At 43.0% G+C, this 19,327-nt stretch overlaps 1 protein-coding gene across 10 annotated transcripts in view; it reads left to right on the top strand.

The window, feature by feature from the left end:
- Positions 1 to 19,327, top strand: part of ANKRD44 (ankyrin repeat domain 44) — a 132,940-nt gene that overhangs the window by 77,474 nt on the left and 36,139 nt on the right. For 7 of the 10 annotated variants that reach the window (XM_009937814.2, XM_075430817.1, XM_075430813.1 and 4 more), the window contains exons 5-14: positions 2,626 to 2,826; positions 4,346 to 4,433; positions 6,728 to 6,870; positions 8,281 to 8,493; positions 9,962 to 10,040; positions 13,232 to 13,346; positions 14,076 to 14,158; positions 15,385 to 15,502; positions 17,946 to 18,014; positions 18,747 to 18,887. In XM_009937814.2, the coding sequence (XP_009936116.2) occupies positions 2,626 to 2,826; positions 4,346 to 4,433; positions 6,728 to 6,870; positions 8,281 to 8,493; positions 9,962 to 10,040; positions 13,232 to 13,346; positions 14,076 to 14,158; positions 15,385 to 15,502; positions 17,946 to 18,014; positions 18,747 to 18,887 (1,250 nt within the window). The remainder of the gene's footprint in view (positions 1 to 2,625; positions 2,827 to 4,345; positions 4,434 to 6,727; positions 6,871 to 8,280; positions 8,494 to 9,961; positions 10,041 to 13,231; positions 13,347 to 14,075; positions 14,159 to 15,384; positions 15,503 to 17,945; positions 18,015 to 18,746; positions 18,888 to 19,327) is intronic. The other 3 variants (XM_075430821.1, XM_075430816.1, XM_075430815.1) reach the window with 1 other exon arrangement.

The raw sequence follows: 19,327 nt of genomic DNA, 5'->3' as shown, positions 1-19,327 counted from the left end.
AAAGGAATATCTGATAGAGTATGAATGCTGTAATGAGGCAAACTACAAAAAGCCATGCTGGAAAACAAAGGTCAGACTTAAACCTTAAAAAACAGCCACCATCTTTCCGATGCGGGAATTGCAGCGTGCTTGGTTTCTTTTTTTGGATGTGTCAGCGTACCTGATTTTTATTGTCAGTGACAGTCCTAACGGAAAGTGTGTGTCTTTCTGGAAGATGTAAGTCTTTCTGTGGGTTTGTGTCTCATCTTTAACTCTTTGTCAGCTGCAGGCCAGCTGCGCAATGCGAGACAGGTCCCTGCGAGTGAGAGCCCAGCTGCGACAGCGGGGCAGCCGCGGGAGGCTCCAGCCCTTGGTGCCTGCTCATCCTCTGCTGTGTATGTTGTAAACACACAGAGCTTTCTTCTCCTGGTCTTTTTTCTGTGTTGTTTATGTGAGAATTTCTATTTTTGGTAATACTTTTGAAACACGATTCAGCGGTTTGAGGCTCCTTCAGTGCTGCTTTTACTTTATTGCACAAGCTGACAAATGTGCAGCTTCGATAGAATAGGACAAAACTGATAGTGATGGTAGTAGATAGCAGTAGGCAAATTCGTAGTTCTCAGTGACAGCAGGAGGTGAATTCGTGGCCCAGAAGCTGACCAGTAGGACTTGGTGTGGTTTTTGAAGTTCCTGTGAGCACAGTTGCTTTTAGAAAGATCGCCTACAAGTTTTCAGTTTTATTACCCATCTTTTCCTGTGGAGCTTTCCCCGGATTCAGAAGCTGTCTCCTTGCACCCTTTTGTAGATTAATTAAAATCAGGAACACATTTTTACTTAAGTCTTAATGATTTTTCAAGTGGGCTTTAGGGATTTAAATGTTTATTTACAAATCAACAACCCCCAGGTGTGTCTGCAGGATTGTTAACGGCTGTATCGGCTTTCAGCCTTGTATGGTTTGAAAAAAGGAAAGAGGTTTCACTCTGATAACTTGGGGTTACACCATAGCTGCGGACTGCATGCACATGTAAAAATTATGTTAATAAAAAGGGATAACTCATGTTCGCAAAAGCAGCAAAATTAAAACTTCTCCGTAAGAATTTTAACATTTTGATCCCAAATCTGATTGAGCAGCAGATTTGCAGATGCAAACAAAAATTTGTAAATGCTTCTTTAAAAAGTCTAAATATTTTTAGATTAGACTTTTCCGTCCTTACTATTTACTTCTAAAAATTCTGCTTTAACTTTTTCTTTCCTTCATTAAGAGTCAAAGGTCATGAATTTTCCTGCTGGCTTCACGTCCCAGCTGAGTAGGTCTCCAGTGAATTACATTTAAATGACTTTTAAAGTAGTGGGCCTGTAATTTACAAAACAAAACCTTGTAGAGACATCAACAGTGATATATCATTATTGGTGCCGTAAGAGATGCAACGGCACTGACTGAGAAACGCTGTCAGAGGACGGACGGTTTGTGAGATGGCTGTGGGAAGAGGGACTGCTGAGGTCGGTTGAGGACAAAGAACTAAATATCGTGGTAATGGACGTACTGTTGATACAGGCTGCAGGCACTCTCCTGAGCCATTCTAGATATAAAAGTGCTGTTTAAACACACGGTATGTGTTTGTTATTCATTAATAAAATTTTGGCTGGGCTTACCAGAAAACTTCTCAGTTTATGGAGAAAGAATAAGGTACTGTGTAGGACTAGGGCTCTCCCGCCTGCCAGCTGTGAGCTGTAATTAGCAGACAAAGCTACTTGAATGCTGCTGTGTCCCAGTGGTTCCTTTGTATTTTGTTTGTTCGTGGGGGAAAGAAGAAGAAACAGAATGTAATTTTGAGAGAGATTTGTTTTTGCTTAAGGCAGATGCATGAGTAGAAGCAGGAAAGAACTGATTGTGAATTCTCCAGTGAGACGGTCTCTCAAGGGAGAACAGCACATTTTCTCACTGGGAAATACTCACTGTTAACCAACAAAATTAACCTTAAAAGATGTTTCTTGGTCTCAGGCTGACAGAATGGATGTTGCAGTGAAGACCCTTGGCCTGCGCTCAGCCCTTGGGGAGGGAAGGAATGCGAACGCTAGCTTGGGGACACCAGCATCAACCCTTGCCTGTGATTCTCATGTTTTTGCAACACTAAAATTTTGTTTTCACATATTCTGTTCTATTTTCTCCTTTTTCCTGTTCGTAAATAAAACTTACAGCAATTTTCTATAATTTCACTGTCCAAAATGATGTGCTTTTCATTTTGTGATGAATTTCTGTAACAGTGAGCTCAAATAAGTGCGTTCCTTTCTTCAATAAAAAGCACAGTTATAGTGACTGAGGTGCTGAAGGCTGATCAACCAAACAGGTTGGGCTCTCTGCATAGGCATTTTTGTACATCCTGAAACCAGACTGGGGAATTCTGATTGTGAGGACGCTGCTCTAAATGACAGAAAAGGTGGCATTTGAATCAACAGTGCCATTTTCCTGACCTGGGAGGTTGTTTAGATAAACGTTGCTCTCTTTCCCTGCTCCTGGCCATGTCTGGTATGCATCAGTAATAGGCACAGGTAATATGACCAAGCTGTTAGGTACCTGGGCCTTGCGTTTATTCAGATTATTATATTATTATGCTGGTTTATGGCTGTAATTGGTTGCCGTTGCAGGAAGCAGTGCAAGTGTTGATTAAGCACTCGGCCGACGTCAACGCTCGGGACAAGAACTGGCAGACGCCGTTGCACGTGGCGGCTGCGAACAAGGCAGTGAAGTGTGCGGAGGTCATCATCCCCATGCTGAGCAGCGTCAACGTCTCCGACCGAGGCGGGCGGACGGCCTTGCACCACGCGGCTCTCAATGGCCACGTTGAGGCGAGTTGTTTGTGACTGATCATTGGTTTGTTTACTTATTTTCCCGGCTCAAACAGCTGACCTGCTGTGGCCCCATACCCCGACTGCCACGATTCCTGCCTCTCAGCTGCTTTCCAAACTGTGCGACAGGTTTCCCACCTGCAGAAATGAGTCAGTGGCTGGGAAGTACCTGTGCAGAGCCAGCGTGCAGGTAATGTGTGTGCGCAGACTCGGAGAGCTGGCTGTGCCGCCGGCTCTGGCAGCTCGGGGGTGTCCCTGGCTCTTTGGAGCTTGACGGCCTGCAAAAAGAAGAGTGGCAGAATGGAAAGAAGGGAAAACTGGCGGATTCATTTCGTGCTGAAGAAATGTTCAGCTGTGTGAGATCCAGCCGGTCTGCTTTTTGAATTAGTCTTCTAGAAAATGAGCTTCTGTTTTTTCTACTTATCTGACACAAGGAAACCCTTCTAGTCTAATTACTGTTTCTATATGAAAAAAACATACTTTTGTGAATAAAGCCCTTGTGTAAAGGGTTTTGCTAGTGTCTTTAGATCCAAGTGCAAGGATCCTCGTTTACTCCTTCTGTACCTGAAGATCTAGATATGGAATAAAAGCTCTTAGACTGAAACAGTAGGCTTCTGTCAACAGAAGGTGATCAGTTGTGATCAGTTGTACTGTAATTAAAACAAGGAAGAGGAATGGTAGTTCCTGTAAAACAATGATGGTCTTTGGCCTTTGAAATACTGCATTGTAGGAAAGACATAGTAATGCTTGAGTTTAACCATCATAATCTAACGCTTCTGAGCTTTTGGATTGTGGCAGAAATGTTGACTGAATACGTGCTGGTTTTAGCCGCTCTCTGTGGCATAGCAGTGTACGAGAGGAAGACAATGATCCAGCTCTGTAGTTTACTATTTTAGAATGTTTTGCTGAAAAAGACAGTTGTTGAATGTGTTTTCCATTCAGTTTCCTTTTTTTTCCCCCTGATTTTTCTTGCGTTTACTGCTGGATGATTGGCCGTGGGGAAAGCAGCTTTTCACCTCCTAGCCATGCTGGCTAAAAGGCCAGCATCGTGTGGGGAGCAGCCTGGTGCCTGTCCACACCGCCACGGGCACTCAGTGAAGATCACCGTGGCATGGCACGAATAGACGCTCCTTGCTGAAAGATCAAGCAGATTTTAGGGTTTGTTGCCTCACCGTCTGGAGGAATCTTGTCCCAGTCCACAAGAAAACCCCTTAAATTGCTCTTAACAGTGGAGACCAAGAGCAACGTTTCTCCCCCAGCTTGCTTGCCGAGCTGAATTTGGAGCACGCTGGAGTAGCGGCGTGCTGCGTGCTCACACCCTCTCTGTGTGGCCTTGCTGTGTGGCCGTCACCGGTCCGTGTCCTTAACGCACGCGGCTTTGAACAGCATTTGTGTGATTCACAAATTTATTGATCAAAAGCAGGATTTTGTGATCCCAGCTTTATTACTAGAAAGATTTGTTATAAAGTGTTGACTGTGTGATGTCTTGGGTTGGTTTACTTGCTGTTGTTACTTCTAGATGGTGAACCTGCTCTTAGCCAAGGGGGCAAACATCAATGCTTTTGACAAAAAGGACAGAAGAGCTCTTCACTGGGCAGCATACATGGGTAAGGCTTGGGCTGGTGCCCCTTCTTTTTAATTTCCTATTCGCACACCAACAATGTATTTTAAAATGGGCAAGAGGAGATCTGGCCTGGGAAAGTGAGGGTCAAATTTACCCTGAAGAGGGGAGAGTTCAGCTGATCAAAATACACACTGTCCATTTATGGTTTTGCAGCTGGGGAGAACTTGGCTGTGATTTCCTTTGTAACACTGTTAATTGTGAGCTTTTTGTGTTGCTTTCTCATTTCAGTCTTTTTATTGTGACTCTTATTCCAGCCTGATGTATATTTGGGTTTAGAAAAATACAGGTTATATTTGTTTCTGTTTTTGCTGAAAACTACTATCTATAAAATGCAGATAAATATGTTCATAAATTTTGCTGTTTATCTAAGTTTATAAGTAGCTAAGTTATGATATTGTTAGGAAGTGCTTCATTGGCTTTCATCCTATTAGGAGCAAATTGCCACCTTTTATTCCGGAGTGGACATGAGCGACTGATTGGTCTATTCAAAACATCAGTGGTGTTACCAAATACTGCTTAATTAAATCAATTGACCTTATCGTTCCTTTCAAGTTAAAGGAAAGTTTCTTATAGGGGGGCATTATAATTTAAAATACCAGAAGAAGATTGCCTGTGATAGCGGTCATGCTTGTCCAAGAGCTTTTGTTGGCCAAGCAGTATATTCCAGATTATAATTTGAAAGGTGTTGTGTGCCCTCGTCCAGGAACTCCTTCATCTGACCTGTCGAAAATCTTGATTTTAATCCTGGCACTTTTGCAAATGAGATAATAAGAGATTTCAAACTGTGAGAAAAGCATATTGTGCATTTTTTTGTTATACACGGACAGATGGAATGACTCTTGCCAACAAATGTGTTTTGGCTTTTGAGCTAGCAAGTGTTGAACTCCACTCTGTAGAGGTGGAAGGCTTTTATGTTGTGCTGTGCAATCCCACATCTCTTTTGCTCTTAATTCTTTGCAGAAATTCACGGCGTACTTTTCAAAATATTTAGCTAATGATTAAGGCCTAAATTAGCAATGGAATTTAGGAGCCTGTAGTGTAATTTGGACAGAATTTAGATAATGAGGCTTGAGTATCTTATCCTGTAAACCCTCATGTAGTTTCTTGAATGCTTAAATATCTTTGGACACTTTGGACTTCGTCTGTAAACTTTCCTAGGTCCTGCACGTGAGCAGAGCTGCCTCTGTCGTGAAAGTGTTTTACAACTCAGACGGTGCACTGCTTTATAGGGTGTTTGACTTAACAAATTTTTAATTCTAAGAAAGACAGTTCTGCTTCAACATGAAGCAAGAAGGCCTGTTCCTCAGTTAGCCTGGATTTAACTTTGGTGGTTAGGGAACTCTCAGGGGAGGCAGGCCCCAGACGGTTTGAGACCTCCAGGGAGAGGAGGAAACTGAAGACACAGGTGGGTTATAAGTTGTGTTTTGAGATCTCGGCTCTCCCCCTGTATGCTGTGGGGAGATCCCAATTCAGGGGTAAGCGTTTCACCCATGAAGACAGATGTCCTATCGATCTGGCGGTCAGCTCTCAATCTGAGTGACTGTTGAGGATGCTGCGATTATTTTAGTTTGCAGACTAAGTATGTGCGTATAGACTATGAGTTCAGATTCAAACATTTTTAGACCTGTATTCAGGATTTTTCACACAGTTTTGTGTAAATGGTACAGTTCTGGAGAGCTAAAACCTGATCCAAAGATCAATAGATTCAGTAGAAATTCTTGTGTTTGCGTTGGTAGGCTTTGGATCAAATTCTACACTCACTTGAGATCTAGGTTTTTATGTTCTCAGTGATGCTAGAAAAGAGGATACATTTGTTTTATCATCTATTAAAGTTATTTTGTGTTGCTAACACAAAACAACAGGTGTTAGCAGTTGTGTTTGCAGATGACATCACCAGGATGCTGTTTTGGGAGACTTGTATTGTCATGCTCCTATGCTCACTGTTCTTTCTGCAACAGGGACAATAAACCAGAAACTGTTATTTTTAGATAAATAAATGGGAAGAAGGTGTGTTTTTGCTCTTTTAATGCCTGGAAAACTAATTCAGTAAAGAGAAATTTGACACATCTGATGAAGGTGAATGCATGGATTTCTTGACAAGGCCTGGAGCTAGGATTAAGAACATTTATGACAATGCATTTTTTTTTCCCTTGTAAAACTGTAGGAGCACTGTGAAACAGCAGCAAAAGGGACAGTGCACTACCAAGCCAGCAGTAATGTGGGAGAAGTGATGCTGTAGGATGGTATGCTCATTGATTCCTCTTTCGTCTTTCAAAGGTCACCTGGAAGTTGTTGCCTTACTGATTAATCACGGTGCAGAAGTGACTTGTAAAGACAAGAAGGGTTACACCCCACTTCATGCCGCTGCATCCAATGGGCAGATTAACATTGTGAAACACCTCCTTAACCTGGGGGTAGAGGTATGTGGCAACGTGCTCTTTGTGGCTTCCGTGTTTCTCCATATGTGGAGATATTGTTTTCTCCTTTCTTACGGATGCTGCTGCAGACATTGGCAGAGCTTCTAAAGAAAATAGTTCCTGTTTTCTGGACCACTTTCATGTGGTTTATTGGTTCAAGAGCCAGGAAACATTCTGGAATAAAAAATGGGTGGCAATGTGTTCTGATATGGACAGTAAATTCCAGGCCACCTTGCTGAAGAAATCAGGAAATATATACTGTTCCTGCAGAGGAAGATGGAATAATGAAATTTCCCTTGGCTCAGCATTCCCTTTGATATGATGAGCAGTTATTCTCAACGTTTACACTGTATACTTTACTCAACAGCAGTTCAGGCTGTTTTGAGTTTAGGGACCTGTATTTCTTCTGTAGCTGACGAAGGGAAGTAATAGGATTATTTTCACTCTGGAGAAGAACTTTTTTCAGGGCACAGACTTCTCTTCATGTAGTGCTGTCAACTCAGAGGTTCAAAGCAGCAGTGAGATGACCAGAAGAGCCTGCACTGGTTAATCAGAGATGTCAAATAAAGCCATTGCTTTTGCCATTGCATTTTCAGCTGACCTGGCCTGCCAAAAAAATGTCAGAAGTCCGTGTTCACAGGCTGTTGACTGTGAAGTTGAAGGGGAATAGGTGTTTCCTGTTATTAGCAGTACTATGCTAATAACTACATTTAACTTCCACATTCTCCGCCACTGGGAATATGATCTTTCAGATGGCCATATTTCATGGAGGGTATTCACATCATTCCTGAGTCTTTTGTACAATCTGTGTTGTCCTATTTTACAGAACAGCAGTTGAATACTAAGCCGGTCATCAAGAAGTAACATAATCTTAATTACATCTTTATAATACTGAGTTGCTGAAAGTGGTTTTTTATTGAAGTGTAAATGGCTGTGCAGTTTCACCTTCACTTCACTCGGACACCTTCACTCCCTTTGCAAAAGAAATCCTTCGAAAGAACTCTTAAGCCTGATTCTGTTCACAAAAATTCAATAGTTAGTGGTTTAGTGCTTCTTTTTAATAAAGATTGTAAGCTTTTTATCTTTCCTACTTTCCCACTTATATGTAAAAGCTTTCCAGCTTGTTAGGACTTTTGTCATCAGCATCATCATTACATAGTCCTGCTGTCAGCTCTGAGCTTCATACTGGCTTTTAGAAATTGCCAGTAGGATAAAAAGTTAACAATAGGCAAGGTAAAGCATTCCAAATGAAGATCTCTGGGAGTATATTTTTGTCAAGGAAATTTGCTGGTGAGAAATGTGCCCTACGACAGTTGAAGCCTCCAGCTATTTCCCTTTGCAGTATGTGATGCATTGTGTAAAATGGTAAGCTGATGTCTGTGATTTTAACTACGTCGCTTTGTCTCATTGTAGATTGATGAAATGAACATCTACGGAAATACTGCACTTCACATTGCCTGTTACAACGGTCAGGATTCTGTTGTTAATGAGCTGATTGACTATGGTGCTAATGTAAATCAGCCTAATAATAACGGATTCACTCCCTTGCATTTTGCTGCTGCCTCCACTCACGGAGCACTGTGTCTTGAACTGCTGGTGAATAATGGGGCAGATGTTAACATTCAGGTAAAACTTGCATTGCAGCTCTTCGGTTTTACTTTATTCTATTTTGCATACCTCAGGAGACTGGAAAATATGATGACGAGTACGGTGTGGCTTTAAATCATTGATGGAGGTAGAGTGATGCCAAGAATGCTGATCATTAAGCTGTTTGGATGCGACTGCTTCCCAGCAGAGGAGCTCTCAGTGCCTTGATAAATATAACGACAGCTTTAGACTCTAGGCCAGCCACTCTCCTGTAGGCAAGAGCCACCGCTAAAATATAGTCCCAGGACCTCTGTCAAAATGTTACCTCAGAGAGTGGTGCTACATCAAGGAACGATTCCTTTCCAGTGTTTGCCTTCCCCCTATAATATGGATTTTACTAAATCTGATTCTAAAAAGTTCCTTTTTACTTTCTTAGGGAAGTAAGAACAGAAGGTTATTTGTTTATCTATTTTGGAGCCTGAGTTTACAAAGTCTGATTCTGTTCAGGATATCTGAATGCTCTTGAGATACAGCTGATCCATCCTGATGAAGCTGAAAGGGACTTGCTGTTATCCGGCAGAGGGTACTGGTCTAGGTACCAGGAGACTTGAGATCTCTGAGTCCATAAAAGATTTTGACTGCTTTACTTTAAAGTCTGTGTGTTTCAGTTTCCCATCGGTAAAACTGATCCTCTAGCACTTAACACTCTGGCAAGTCCCTTCAGATCAGTGAATAGCCAACGCACTATTTAAACTCAGAATTATTAAAATGAAATTATGGATTGTGCTTGCCAAGGAATGTGAAACCCTACACCAATAAACATGAAGGGATGTGAGCAGTGAGGCTGGTACCCTTCCCTTGCTGTTTTCTCAGCTCCTTGGCTTCCCTAGTCTGTTTCTTTCTCTAGAACCCAAAACATTGACCTCTACTCCTTGTACCTTTCCTTTCGTGTGCTTTACCTGTTTTCTAATTGTCTTTTGTAGACATCCTATTTTTGATTGCGTGCAGTTTTATTAACCAAAACTTTTTAATATAGTGGCTTTGATTCTCGAATATGTCTATAAACGGCAGATTGATAAACAGGATATAGTTCTTGAATCTCTCGGAGACTGCTCCTGCTTAGCTTTATGGTTCCTTTGCTTTTCTTTATTCCGCGCCTTGCGAGGGTTTGGGAAAATAATTACTTGAATGGGAAATGATACTTAAAAATAATAGTCAGGAACAGTATGCCATATATCTGTAGGTTTCTAGCAGGTATTGTGTACGGCCAGACTGTAAGGACAGGCTTTGCTCCAGCCTGTTTCCTACTCGCTGCTGAGGAACTGGTTTACTTGTATGCTTATACCTTCTGCGTTTACCGTCATGTGTAGATTCAGTCCTACTGACTTTTGAAGCCAGTGGAGGTTTTATCTGAAGAATAGCTGTAGGATGTTGAGCTGAGAGACTTTAAATTGTTACCACCACTTTACCTGCTAAGTGGGTTTTTTTTCTGTTTTGTTTGTGTTAGAGTAAGGATGGGAAGAGCCCGCTGCACATGACAGCTGTCCATGGCAGGTTCACGCGGTCGCAGACCCTCATTCAGAACGGTGAGTTTCTGTCCCTGTTCCACAACTCTCCAAAAGATCAGGCATTTCCAAGGTTGCAATCTTCAGTTGTTCTCACACGTGCCCAAGGACTGCTCTGAGTGCTGCTAAGCTCTCCAACAACTCCTGGCTTTGAGCTGTGCTGACAGCTCTCATTCCAGCGTGCCATCACAAGTTGAGATTCTGGTTGTTAACAAAAGTCCGTATTCCTCCATCTGACACTGGTCCAGTTGATCTGCTGTGATTTTTAGCCTAAAAACAAGAGTTCAAAGCTGTATTTTAGTCTTCTATCTGCTGAGAAGCAGGCACAACTTTCTTTCTCAATTTGTTTAAAAACTAAAGAAAGGAAAAGTTTCTAGTTGCCCTCCCTTGGGAGCCCTTGTGTTCTTAGGGCTCAGACCATTTTCTCTGCCCTCCGCTCAGCGGCTGTGCTTCTCTCCACCTCCCTTAGTTCCACTCCTCGCCACTGTCTTCATTAAGCATGGAGTAAAAATACTCAGGAGGGTGGCCCAGCACCACCTTGTTTGTTCTGGCATAGCCAGGATCCTTGATTACCAGTCATTCATCAGGTGTCTCTCTAGTCCAAGAATACTACAGAGTATAGCAAATATTATTGTTGGAGATCTGGCAGAGGCCTGTTTCTGACTGACAGAGGGTGCCATTACTGATTGTTTACTTGTGCTTCCCAGCGTTAGCCACTACACCAGACAGGACGGTCTGGGGATTGTTCGCTGGTTGGTTGGGTTTTTGTTTGTCTTCCAAAATTCCAGCTGGGGACTTAAGTGTGAGATGTTGGAGATGGCTCAACAGTTACGCTGTAAATGTAATGACACTTACATTTACATAAGATTGTATTTTAAAATGGAGGTTTTGAGTACATCGTGCTTCTTTCAGGTCATCATGCAAATTGTTGTAGCTCTCCTTGGATAAATAAAATAGTAATAATAAAAGGAGTTTGGGAAAATGGGAAGAAACTGTGCTTTAATGCAATTTTTGGTTGTTTAATCAGATACTCTCTCTGGCTTATAGCGTTGTTTGCTCTCTGTTGGATTTGTGTGTGAAAGGATTGGCAGTTCTTCATCTGTCCTTCACACCTCTCTACTCTTCTTCAAGTTACTTGGGTTTTGCTTCTTTCTGTCTTTGTTTGCTGCTTCTGTGATTTTAGTATTGTACACTGATCTGATTGCAAGTGACTTTTTGCCTCATTGCCATGGGATATTGTGGAAGAGAGGAATGTCAATGATTTAAAGAAATGGAGTTTCATTCTGCAGTACTTAATGAGTTGGCTAAAGATGTCTAAATTTCTGGCTGCTGTCTCTAGTGGCTTGTAGAGGAAGAATGGATTACCTTAAAATTGGAAAATTGCAAATGTGATACCTGTCTTTAAAAATGGGGAAAAAGAAAAGCTAGAGAATTTTACATAGGTCAGCCAAAAATTCTGGAATGAAGAAACTGTTTGTAAACACTTAGAGAGGAGTGGGAAATATCTGGCATAGATTTCTCAAGAGTAAAAGATGCGGAAATATCATAATACTCTTTTGCAGCAGGGTAGTAAGCTTTGTGAACACAGCACGGTCTTCTGACTTTTCTGTGGGCAGGTAGTGTCTTTGGAAACCTCCACTGGCAGAGGCTCCAGCCCAGGGAAGCCGTTCCAGCATTTCACTGACATTTATTTACCATTAGAAAATGCTGTGTAGTGCTTTACTAGAACTTTCCTTGCTGCAGTTATGGCCTGTTATTTCCTGTGAATAGTGGACATGCAGTAAATACTACCATATCCTGATGTTAGCAAGACTTTTTGCATGCTTTAATAAAGTATCCTCACAGCAAACTAGTGGAGTATTAAAATATTACAGTGTTAGTGCGTAACTGGTTGAAAAACTACACTCAGAGGTTAGTAATAAATGGATCGTTGTTGAAATGGAAAGTGTAGTGAGGGGTTTTCAGCTTCCCTCCTGGGTCTGGAACTATCTAGTATTTTCATTAACTTGGACAGTGGAATAGAATATGTTCTTTTAACATTTGGAGAAGACATGGAGTTGGGAGAGACTGTTAGTTTGGCAGAAGGTGGAGTCAGAATGGAAAATAATCCTGTAAAATTGGAGATAGAAGTTACAATGCAAGTGAAGCAAAGGAAAAATCCCACACACAGGCAGGAGTATCAGTTGGAGAACTTCAGAATAGCAACAGCTGTGTGCGTGGTGGTTCCTCCAGACAGGATCTGGGGCTTGTAGAACATCAGAAGCTCGCTGACCACAAGTCAACTGTGTCATGGTGCTTAAAAAAAATGATTGATGTACATGGTGCTGTACAATATACAGGAGTGTGGAGATAGGAGTGTAAGCAGCAGGCATGAAGTAATCCTTTTGCTCAGCTCGGCGTTGGGAGACGTCAGCTCTAGTACTGTTTTTGGCTTTTGGCATTTTACTTCCAGAAGGATATGAGCCAGCTGGAGAGGACTGGGGGTAGGACAAGAACAGTTGAAGTGCAGCAAACCTGACTTACGAGGAAAATCTGAAAAAATTACAGTTCCTTGATCCAGAAAGAAAACAAGGACTTGATAGCAATCTTTGCATGGGTCAAAAGCCGCAGCAGAGGAGAAAGAAATAATCTATTTTTCCTGCTTGTGAGGATAAACCACAAGATGACAGGCTTAAATTGCAACAGGAAAGTTCTACTCCAGCACTGTTTTCTTGTTCTTCTGTAAGACACAGAGCAGGCACACAACACGCTTGTTGTTTGCACTGTGTTCCTGCTGGCCTCTGGAACAAATGCTGTTTAGCATTGTTGCCTTCCAGGTAAGGTCAAGTGGCAATGTCTTTATGAATGAGGGCATAGTTTCAGCAGTGTATTTTTTTAGTTTAATTCAAGGCACCAGTTTGTACCTTTAGATGAGGAGCAAGTCTGAATCATGTACTTGACTGTTGTATGTCATCCTGTTCACCTATTTCCCACCACTTTTCTCCACCAGTGCAGTTGGAGAGAGAGGGAGGTGAAAATGCTGCTGTCAGACCGCGTTCAGTACCGGTGGCTGAGAGCTGACAGCTTGCTCCGTGCTGGTTCGTGGTCTCTGAAATGTAGTGTCTCTGTGGCTGGACTGGTTACGCTGCATTCACTGGAGGGGAATAATGCTTGTGGTCACTGGTTCACGCTTAATCTTCCAGTGTTGAACTGTATGAAAATGTCTTTTGCAGGAGGGGAAATCGACTGTGTTGACAAGGATGGTAACACCCCTCTGCACGTGGCTGCAAGATACGGACACGAGCTTTTGATCAACACCCTCATAACCAGCGGAGCTGATACTGCCAAGTAGGTGGCTCAAGTGGAGCTGTTTCTGATGATCAAGTGTTGTGTGCGATGCCTGGAAACACAGTTACTTCTCAGGTTCTGAAGTGTGAAGGTTAAAATGGATAAGCATAATTGGACTGTACTTCAGTTGCTGGAGCAAATAGGAAAATGAGATTTTTAGTTCTGAGGATGTGGGAAGAAAACTGCGTCACGGCAGCCTAAAGGAAAGCGTGAAGAGGAGCCACCAGCTACCCCAGCCCCAGGGGAGAGAGAGAGGGAAGAAGGAGAGGCTTTGAAAACCCATGAGAGTTATCTAGAGGATGTTAACTGCAGGAAAAATGGGTTTCAGAAATAACATTGAGATGCTTTTGGCATTTACTTTTACCTCGGAATGGCAGTTGCAGTATGTGTAGCTGATGCAGAAATTTGTGCATCCCGCACCGGGAAATGGGCTCCAAGCAGTATCTGCTCTCTTGCTTCCTCCCTTACCTTGGCTTTCGCCTTGAATTTTTAGAAACCTTCCTGCCACATTCTGTTCAAAGCACAATGCCAAGATTTTGCTGTATCAGAATATTTTTAACTCCCGAGAAGGCTGATAAGGAAACACAGACAAAAATAATGTGGCAGGAAGAATCTTCCTCAAAAAGGATAAAAAATGCTGCCTTTGTGGAGAGAGCTCTGCGTGTGTTGTGTCAGTGTGCAGCCTGCGTTTCCCCTGGCTCTGCGTGACGAGGCTGTTGTGCCTTTCAGGTGTGGGATCCACAACATGTTCCCTTTACACTTAGCGGCGCTGAATGCTCACTCGGACTGCTGCAGGAAGTTGTTGTCGTCGGGTAAGTAAAGCCCGCGGTGCCTGTGGAGCTCGAGTAGCGTCTGTCTCTGCTGCTTACGGCCCCTTTACGCTCACTGCTGTGAACTGTGCCGGTGGAAGACTTCCTGCCAGGCTTTCCTCGCGGCATCCTGTATTGTTCATGCCCGAAGCACCTTTTCTTGTGGCAGGCTCAGAGAGTTTATGTTAATTCACTGGGAAGAGGGAAGAAATTTAGGGCCCTTTTCCAAACTGTGGGAATGTGAGACAGCATTTTGGTTTGGGTTCCCCCCCGCCAAAGGAATAATTCAGGAAATTATCTCCGTGGGGCTTGCACTGGTGCAGGTATTTACGTCCCACTGACAACGATAAATTTTAGATACAGCTAAAGTGTGTTTCGGAATCCGGCCAGAGTAAAGCTCTGTGGGCACGAGAGGGGGAATGAGTGAAGGCGTAGTGTCAAGAGAGCAGCCTTGGGATCCTCCTCAGAGCCCAAAGCAGGAGCAGCAGCAGTTTGCTGATGCAACCGTTTCAAAAGAGGCAGTAATCAGGTGCCAAAGCCCAAATTCTTTTTTTCCAGGAGAGAGTTCCCATGAGTTAAAAAAAACATGAGGCAGATGATATCCTTCTTCTAGAAAATGGCTTCGTTACATAACACGTAAAATCTCCTACAACTGTTTTTCCCCCTAAATTGAGTCCTGTAGGATATAGAAAAAGTGTGAAAAATGGCAATTACATACCCTGTTACATTAAACCTTGGTGTGCTCTGGCCTTGACCACTAGATCAGGAAGGAAGAGAAAAAGCTCTGGGTGACCAGAGTTAATCCTGCCAGGGTTATGTCTTTGGCCTCGTGCATCTCGGATGAATATCCCTGCATGATCCTGGAAGCCACTTTCCAACCTGAAAACCATATGCAATAAAAAAATGGCCCCATTTCACGTTCGGGCTGACTCTGTGGCTTTTCCTCGTTTCTTCTTGTTTTCTGTCTTCATGTCCTGCTGTCGCAGTCCTCTTGATAAGCATCTGCCTCGTAAATGCCTGTCATGTGGCTTTAAACAGGGATGTGGCGCAGAGCTGGATGTGGAAATAGATGCTCGTTGACTTTGCAGCCCCTTTTGTAGAGCTGCCAAACTGGAGCAGCCGCTCGCCGTTCCCGTGACAACCTCTTTCTGACTGTAGTTGCTTGCGTTCTGTTTTTTTCCAACTAACTGATTTTTCTGTCTCTGCAATGTTTCTTGTGGTTTAACTAGGACAAAAGTATAGCATAGTGTCCTTGTTTAGTAATGAGCACGTGCTGTCTGCAGGCTTTGAAATAGACACCCCCGATAGTTTTGGAAGAACGTGCCTCCACGCTGCCGCTGCAGGAGGGTGAGTAGCTGCCGCTGTAGCTGTCCTAAGTCGTTTTGTGGCTTTGTTGCAGATTTGGTGCCAGCCAGCTTTGCTGTGCCGTCCACAGAGGAATTTATTGCGGTGTAAGGGAAGCAGAGCGATCTGATGTCAAATCTGGGTCACCTGAGGCTGTCTTGCCACTGCCCTCGTGTAGGAATTGCTTGCAAAGTGAAGGAGATGGTCCCAATCCCGCTACCGCAGAGAGCGGGGTTGTGATTCGAAGCGTGGGTTTCAGGCACAGGGTCAAACTCTTGCTTTTTGTGCCCCTGTGAGGACGGCTCCAGCTCTGGGTCGGGGTGCTGCCTGCTCACCCAGGTCTGTCTGTTGGCCGCAATCGTTGCTGAGGGCCAGCAGTCAGCAGGAAAATATCAGTTCCTAGGGCGAAGTGAGGAGGAGGAGCTGTGGCTCCTGGGATGCTGCTGGCAGGGGAGTTATTCCTGGTCTCCACCTTTGGACCGGGTCCTCATCTGAAAATGGAGCTACGCAACAGTGCCCATCAGACTGCAACCCTGGCGTCCAAATGCAGCTCATCTCCCGCCTTCCCATTTCTGAAGTGCGAGTTTAAAAGGTTCTAAAAGAAAAACCAACAAACCAAAACAACAACAAAAAAACAACCCCAAACCAACCACACAACCTCCAACCTCCAAATTAGAAAGTCAAAAGACTGTCGTTTTCTCAGGGTGATGCATTCCTGGTGAGTGCTGGGAGGGCAGGAATGGAAACACATGAACACTGAAATACGTCAATTGGAGTTGTCAGTGTAGCATCCAGTTAGTTTAAACATTTCCGAATAATGGGCAGTGGAGCTCTGTGAAGTTAACCTAGTGGAAGGACAAAACGTTTGGCGAGCATGGAGTTTTGACTCTTCTGTTGAGGACTTTATGGCTCAGAAAACAGCTGAAATGGAGCCTTGGCTAGAACCCAGCTTGCATTCTCTGTGGTTATAGCAAGCACAAATGATCATCCACAGTGAATACTTGGCACTCTTTGTGGAAGTTGTTTTATCTTCTCGGTGGACCAAAATGTCTATCACAACGTTTTTGTTATTACAAAAACCTAATAAAATTGATCCAGATACTGTCTTTATTATTCTTAAGGTATTATTCTTCTTGATACTTGTCTCATATTAATAGAGGAGGTATGACTGTTGCTTGGATGGGGATTATTGCAGTGTAGTTCAAATGCTAACTCTTTGATAAGTCTGCACCCCAAAAGAGTAATAAAAACAACCTGGAAGCCCTAAAGAGAAGGAAAGGCTTCATAGTAAGCAAAAGTGGCTCATGAAACTAAACCATATTTTTCTGGTGGAAATCACTACAACTGTCGTCACCAACAAGTGCTTTTATTTTTAGTATGTTGTGGTGAATGTTCTACAGCTATTTTATGCAACAGCAATTTAGAGTGGGGATGAACATACGGCAACATACTGCATCCAGTCTTTTTTTGTCCCTGGAGCTGTACAAAAGGCATTCATTTTTTTTCCTGACACATGCCTGTTACTCCCATTACATTGATGGGAGTTGCATGGGTACCAGGAAGAGAACGTACTTCAAAGGTCTGCTCCTCCGGTTGTGAACACAGATGATGTATTGCCCCCATAAATGACAAGGAGTCTTGGAAAGTGCTGTGCTGCTTTACATCATTTTCTGGCTTGGAGCCATACATTTATTTGCTTGAATGACAAAAGATGTGAGAATTCAGCTGGTTTATTTTCTATTAAAAATCACCTGGCTTTAAACATGATGAAGAAGCAGCTATGATGCGGTGAATTCTTTCAACAGACACAAAGCAATGGAGCCCAACTCATCCACTTATATAAATGCAATGTTGATATGACAATCGCTTTCAACAACTGTGATTAATAGATGTGCTTAAATCTATCAATAGTCAACAAATGTTATGAGAATAAACTTAAAAGTAACTCCTATGATTAAATCTCATTAAGTGAACAGGATTTGAGCAAAATGCTCACTGTTGAGTGCTTTGCTGAACGGGGGTGGATTTCGTTAAATGTCACCTCTTCGTTATTAGACTGGCATTTTATAAGCTAGCAACAACTTTCTTTTAAAGTTCTCTTCTAAAATACCAGTTCAGTGTGGGAAGCTTTAGAGCACAGCTCCCATTGAAAATCTCCAAACACACTGGATTCAGATCACATTTACTGTTCTCTCTTTGGAAAATTGATTTTTATTTTCTTCTGCAGAAAAGAGACATGAGGTTTCCTAGAACAAAACAGAACAGTTTTTTAAAGCTTTGCTTTCTGTTTCGTTGAATTTCATGTTGTAGTTGACCATACCCTGATTTTGCACAACAAATAATACACAAATAGTTAGAGTAACTTTTTCCTTTTTGGGGGCAGAGGGCAACACAGATGTAAACTTCTGTTTTGTTCATGCTTTGTTTTTTTCACTTCTCTTTCCAGTAATGTTGAATGTATAAAACTCTTGCAAAGCAGTGGAGCAGATTTTAATAAGAAGGACAAATGTGGGAGGTAGGTAAATTATGAAGCTCATTTAAAAAAGGAAAAAAGAATCTAGCAGGCAAGGAAGAAAGACCACCTCAGTCTGGAAATCGTATGTTCTATGGAAAATGACAGTAAAATAAAGTAGGAGTTTGGCCTTCCCTGCAGAACTCTTGCTGCCACAGTCATGTGCCAGACAGACAGGTGCAGACTGCATTAAAGACGTAAAAGCCATCCCACCCTCTTCAGTTCTCTGTTTCAAAAATATCACAGGTTCATTTTTTTGCCTTATTGCTTCTCTTACTGCCTAAATTCTTGTGCTTGCGTGCCCAAGGCAGCAGCTGGGTTATAATGGGAGGGTTGCTGCTGTTTGGTGAGGGTCTTTTCCCCCTGAGAAGTGTTGCTGCGAGCGTTGCTGTGCCAGCTCAACGAGGCGCTGCGAGGGACACCCTGCTTTGCTCTGCCTCCCAGCTGGGAGAAAGTAGCGCGTACGCAGAGCAACAGCAGAGGCTCTCGCTGGGAACAGGTTGTTTGCAAGATGCAGGTGGAGGATTTTTATCCAGTTAGGCTTGGTAGGAGCACCGAAACTTCCGATGAACACAATATTCTGTTAAATTTGCATAACTTTGCATTTCATCACAGGAATATAAGGCGTTGATATTGACTGCTGGAAATCTGTAGGAATCCAGCCATTAACACTTCTCATTGTCCTTGGTGTTGCATATTGGAATATGAGGTAACAATTTGTCACTTCTGTTCCAGGACACCTTTGCACTACGCAGCTGCAAATTGTCATTTCCACTGCATTGAGACACTGGTGACCACAGGAGCCAATATTAACGAAACAGACGACTGGGGACGCACCCCTCTGCACTATGCTGCTGCTTCGGACATGGACCGAAAGTAAGACAGCCTCTTTGTGTTCCTTGTTTAAAGCATTTTGCTAAATCAGTGTCATTCTGTTCTCTTCATGATGCTGTGCCATTTGAGCCAAAAAAGTGATTCCGCTAGCGGAGGAATTTCCCTCAGATGTGTGCATAACTCCACGCTGAGTTGCTCTGACTGGAAGCCAAATCCCCAGATGATGTGGCGTTTCAGCTCTACGGTTTACCTTTGATGTAGCACACAGTTCTGCAGCCACGCTGTCCTACTGAACTATTTTCAAAACGTTTTGTCTTCTGTTTTCCTCTGTGTGGTTTTCTCACAAGAGTAAGCTCAGAGAATTTTCCACATCTGCTTTGCAAGTCCATCGGAAGGGATGGGGCAAGAGACAGCAGCAGGAGAGGTCTTCCCAGATGGACTGCAGAGACAGACAGACATCTGGCCATCCTGACAGGCTTTCT

Source organism: Opisthocomus hoazin, chromosome 9 (genome assembly GCF_030867145.1).
Source record: "Opisthocomus hoazin isolate bOpiHoa1 chromosome 9, bOpiHoa1.hap1, whole genome shotgun sequence".
Lineage (NCBI taxonomy): Eukaryota > Metazoa > Chordata > Aves > Opisthocomiformes > Opisthocomidae > Opisthocomus > Opisthocomus hoazin.
Note: the sequence above shows the minus strand (reverse complement) of the source record. Positions and strands in the feature narration are given on the sequence as shown.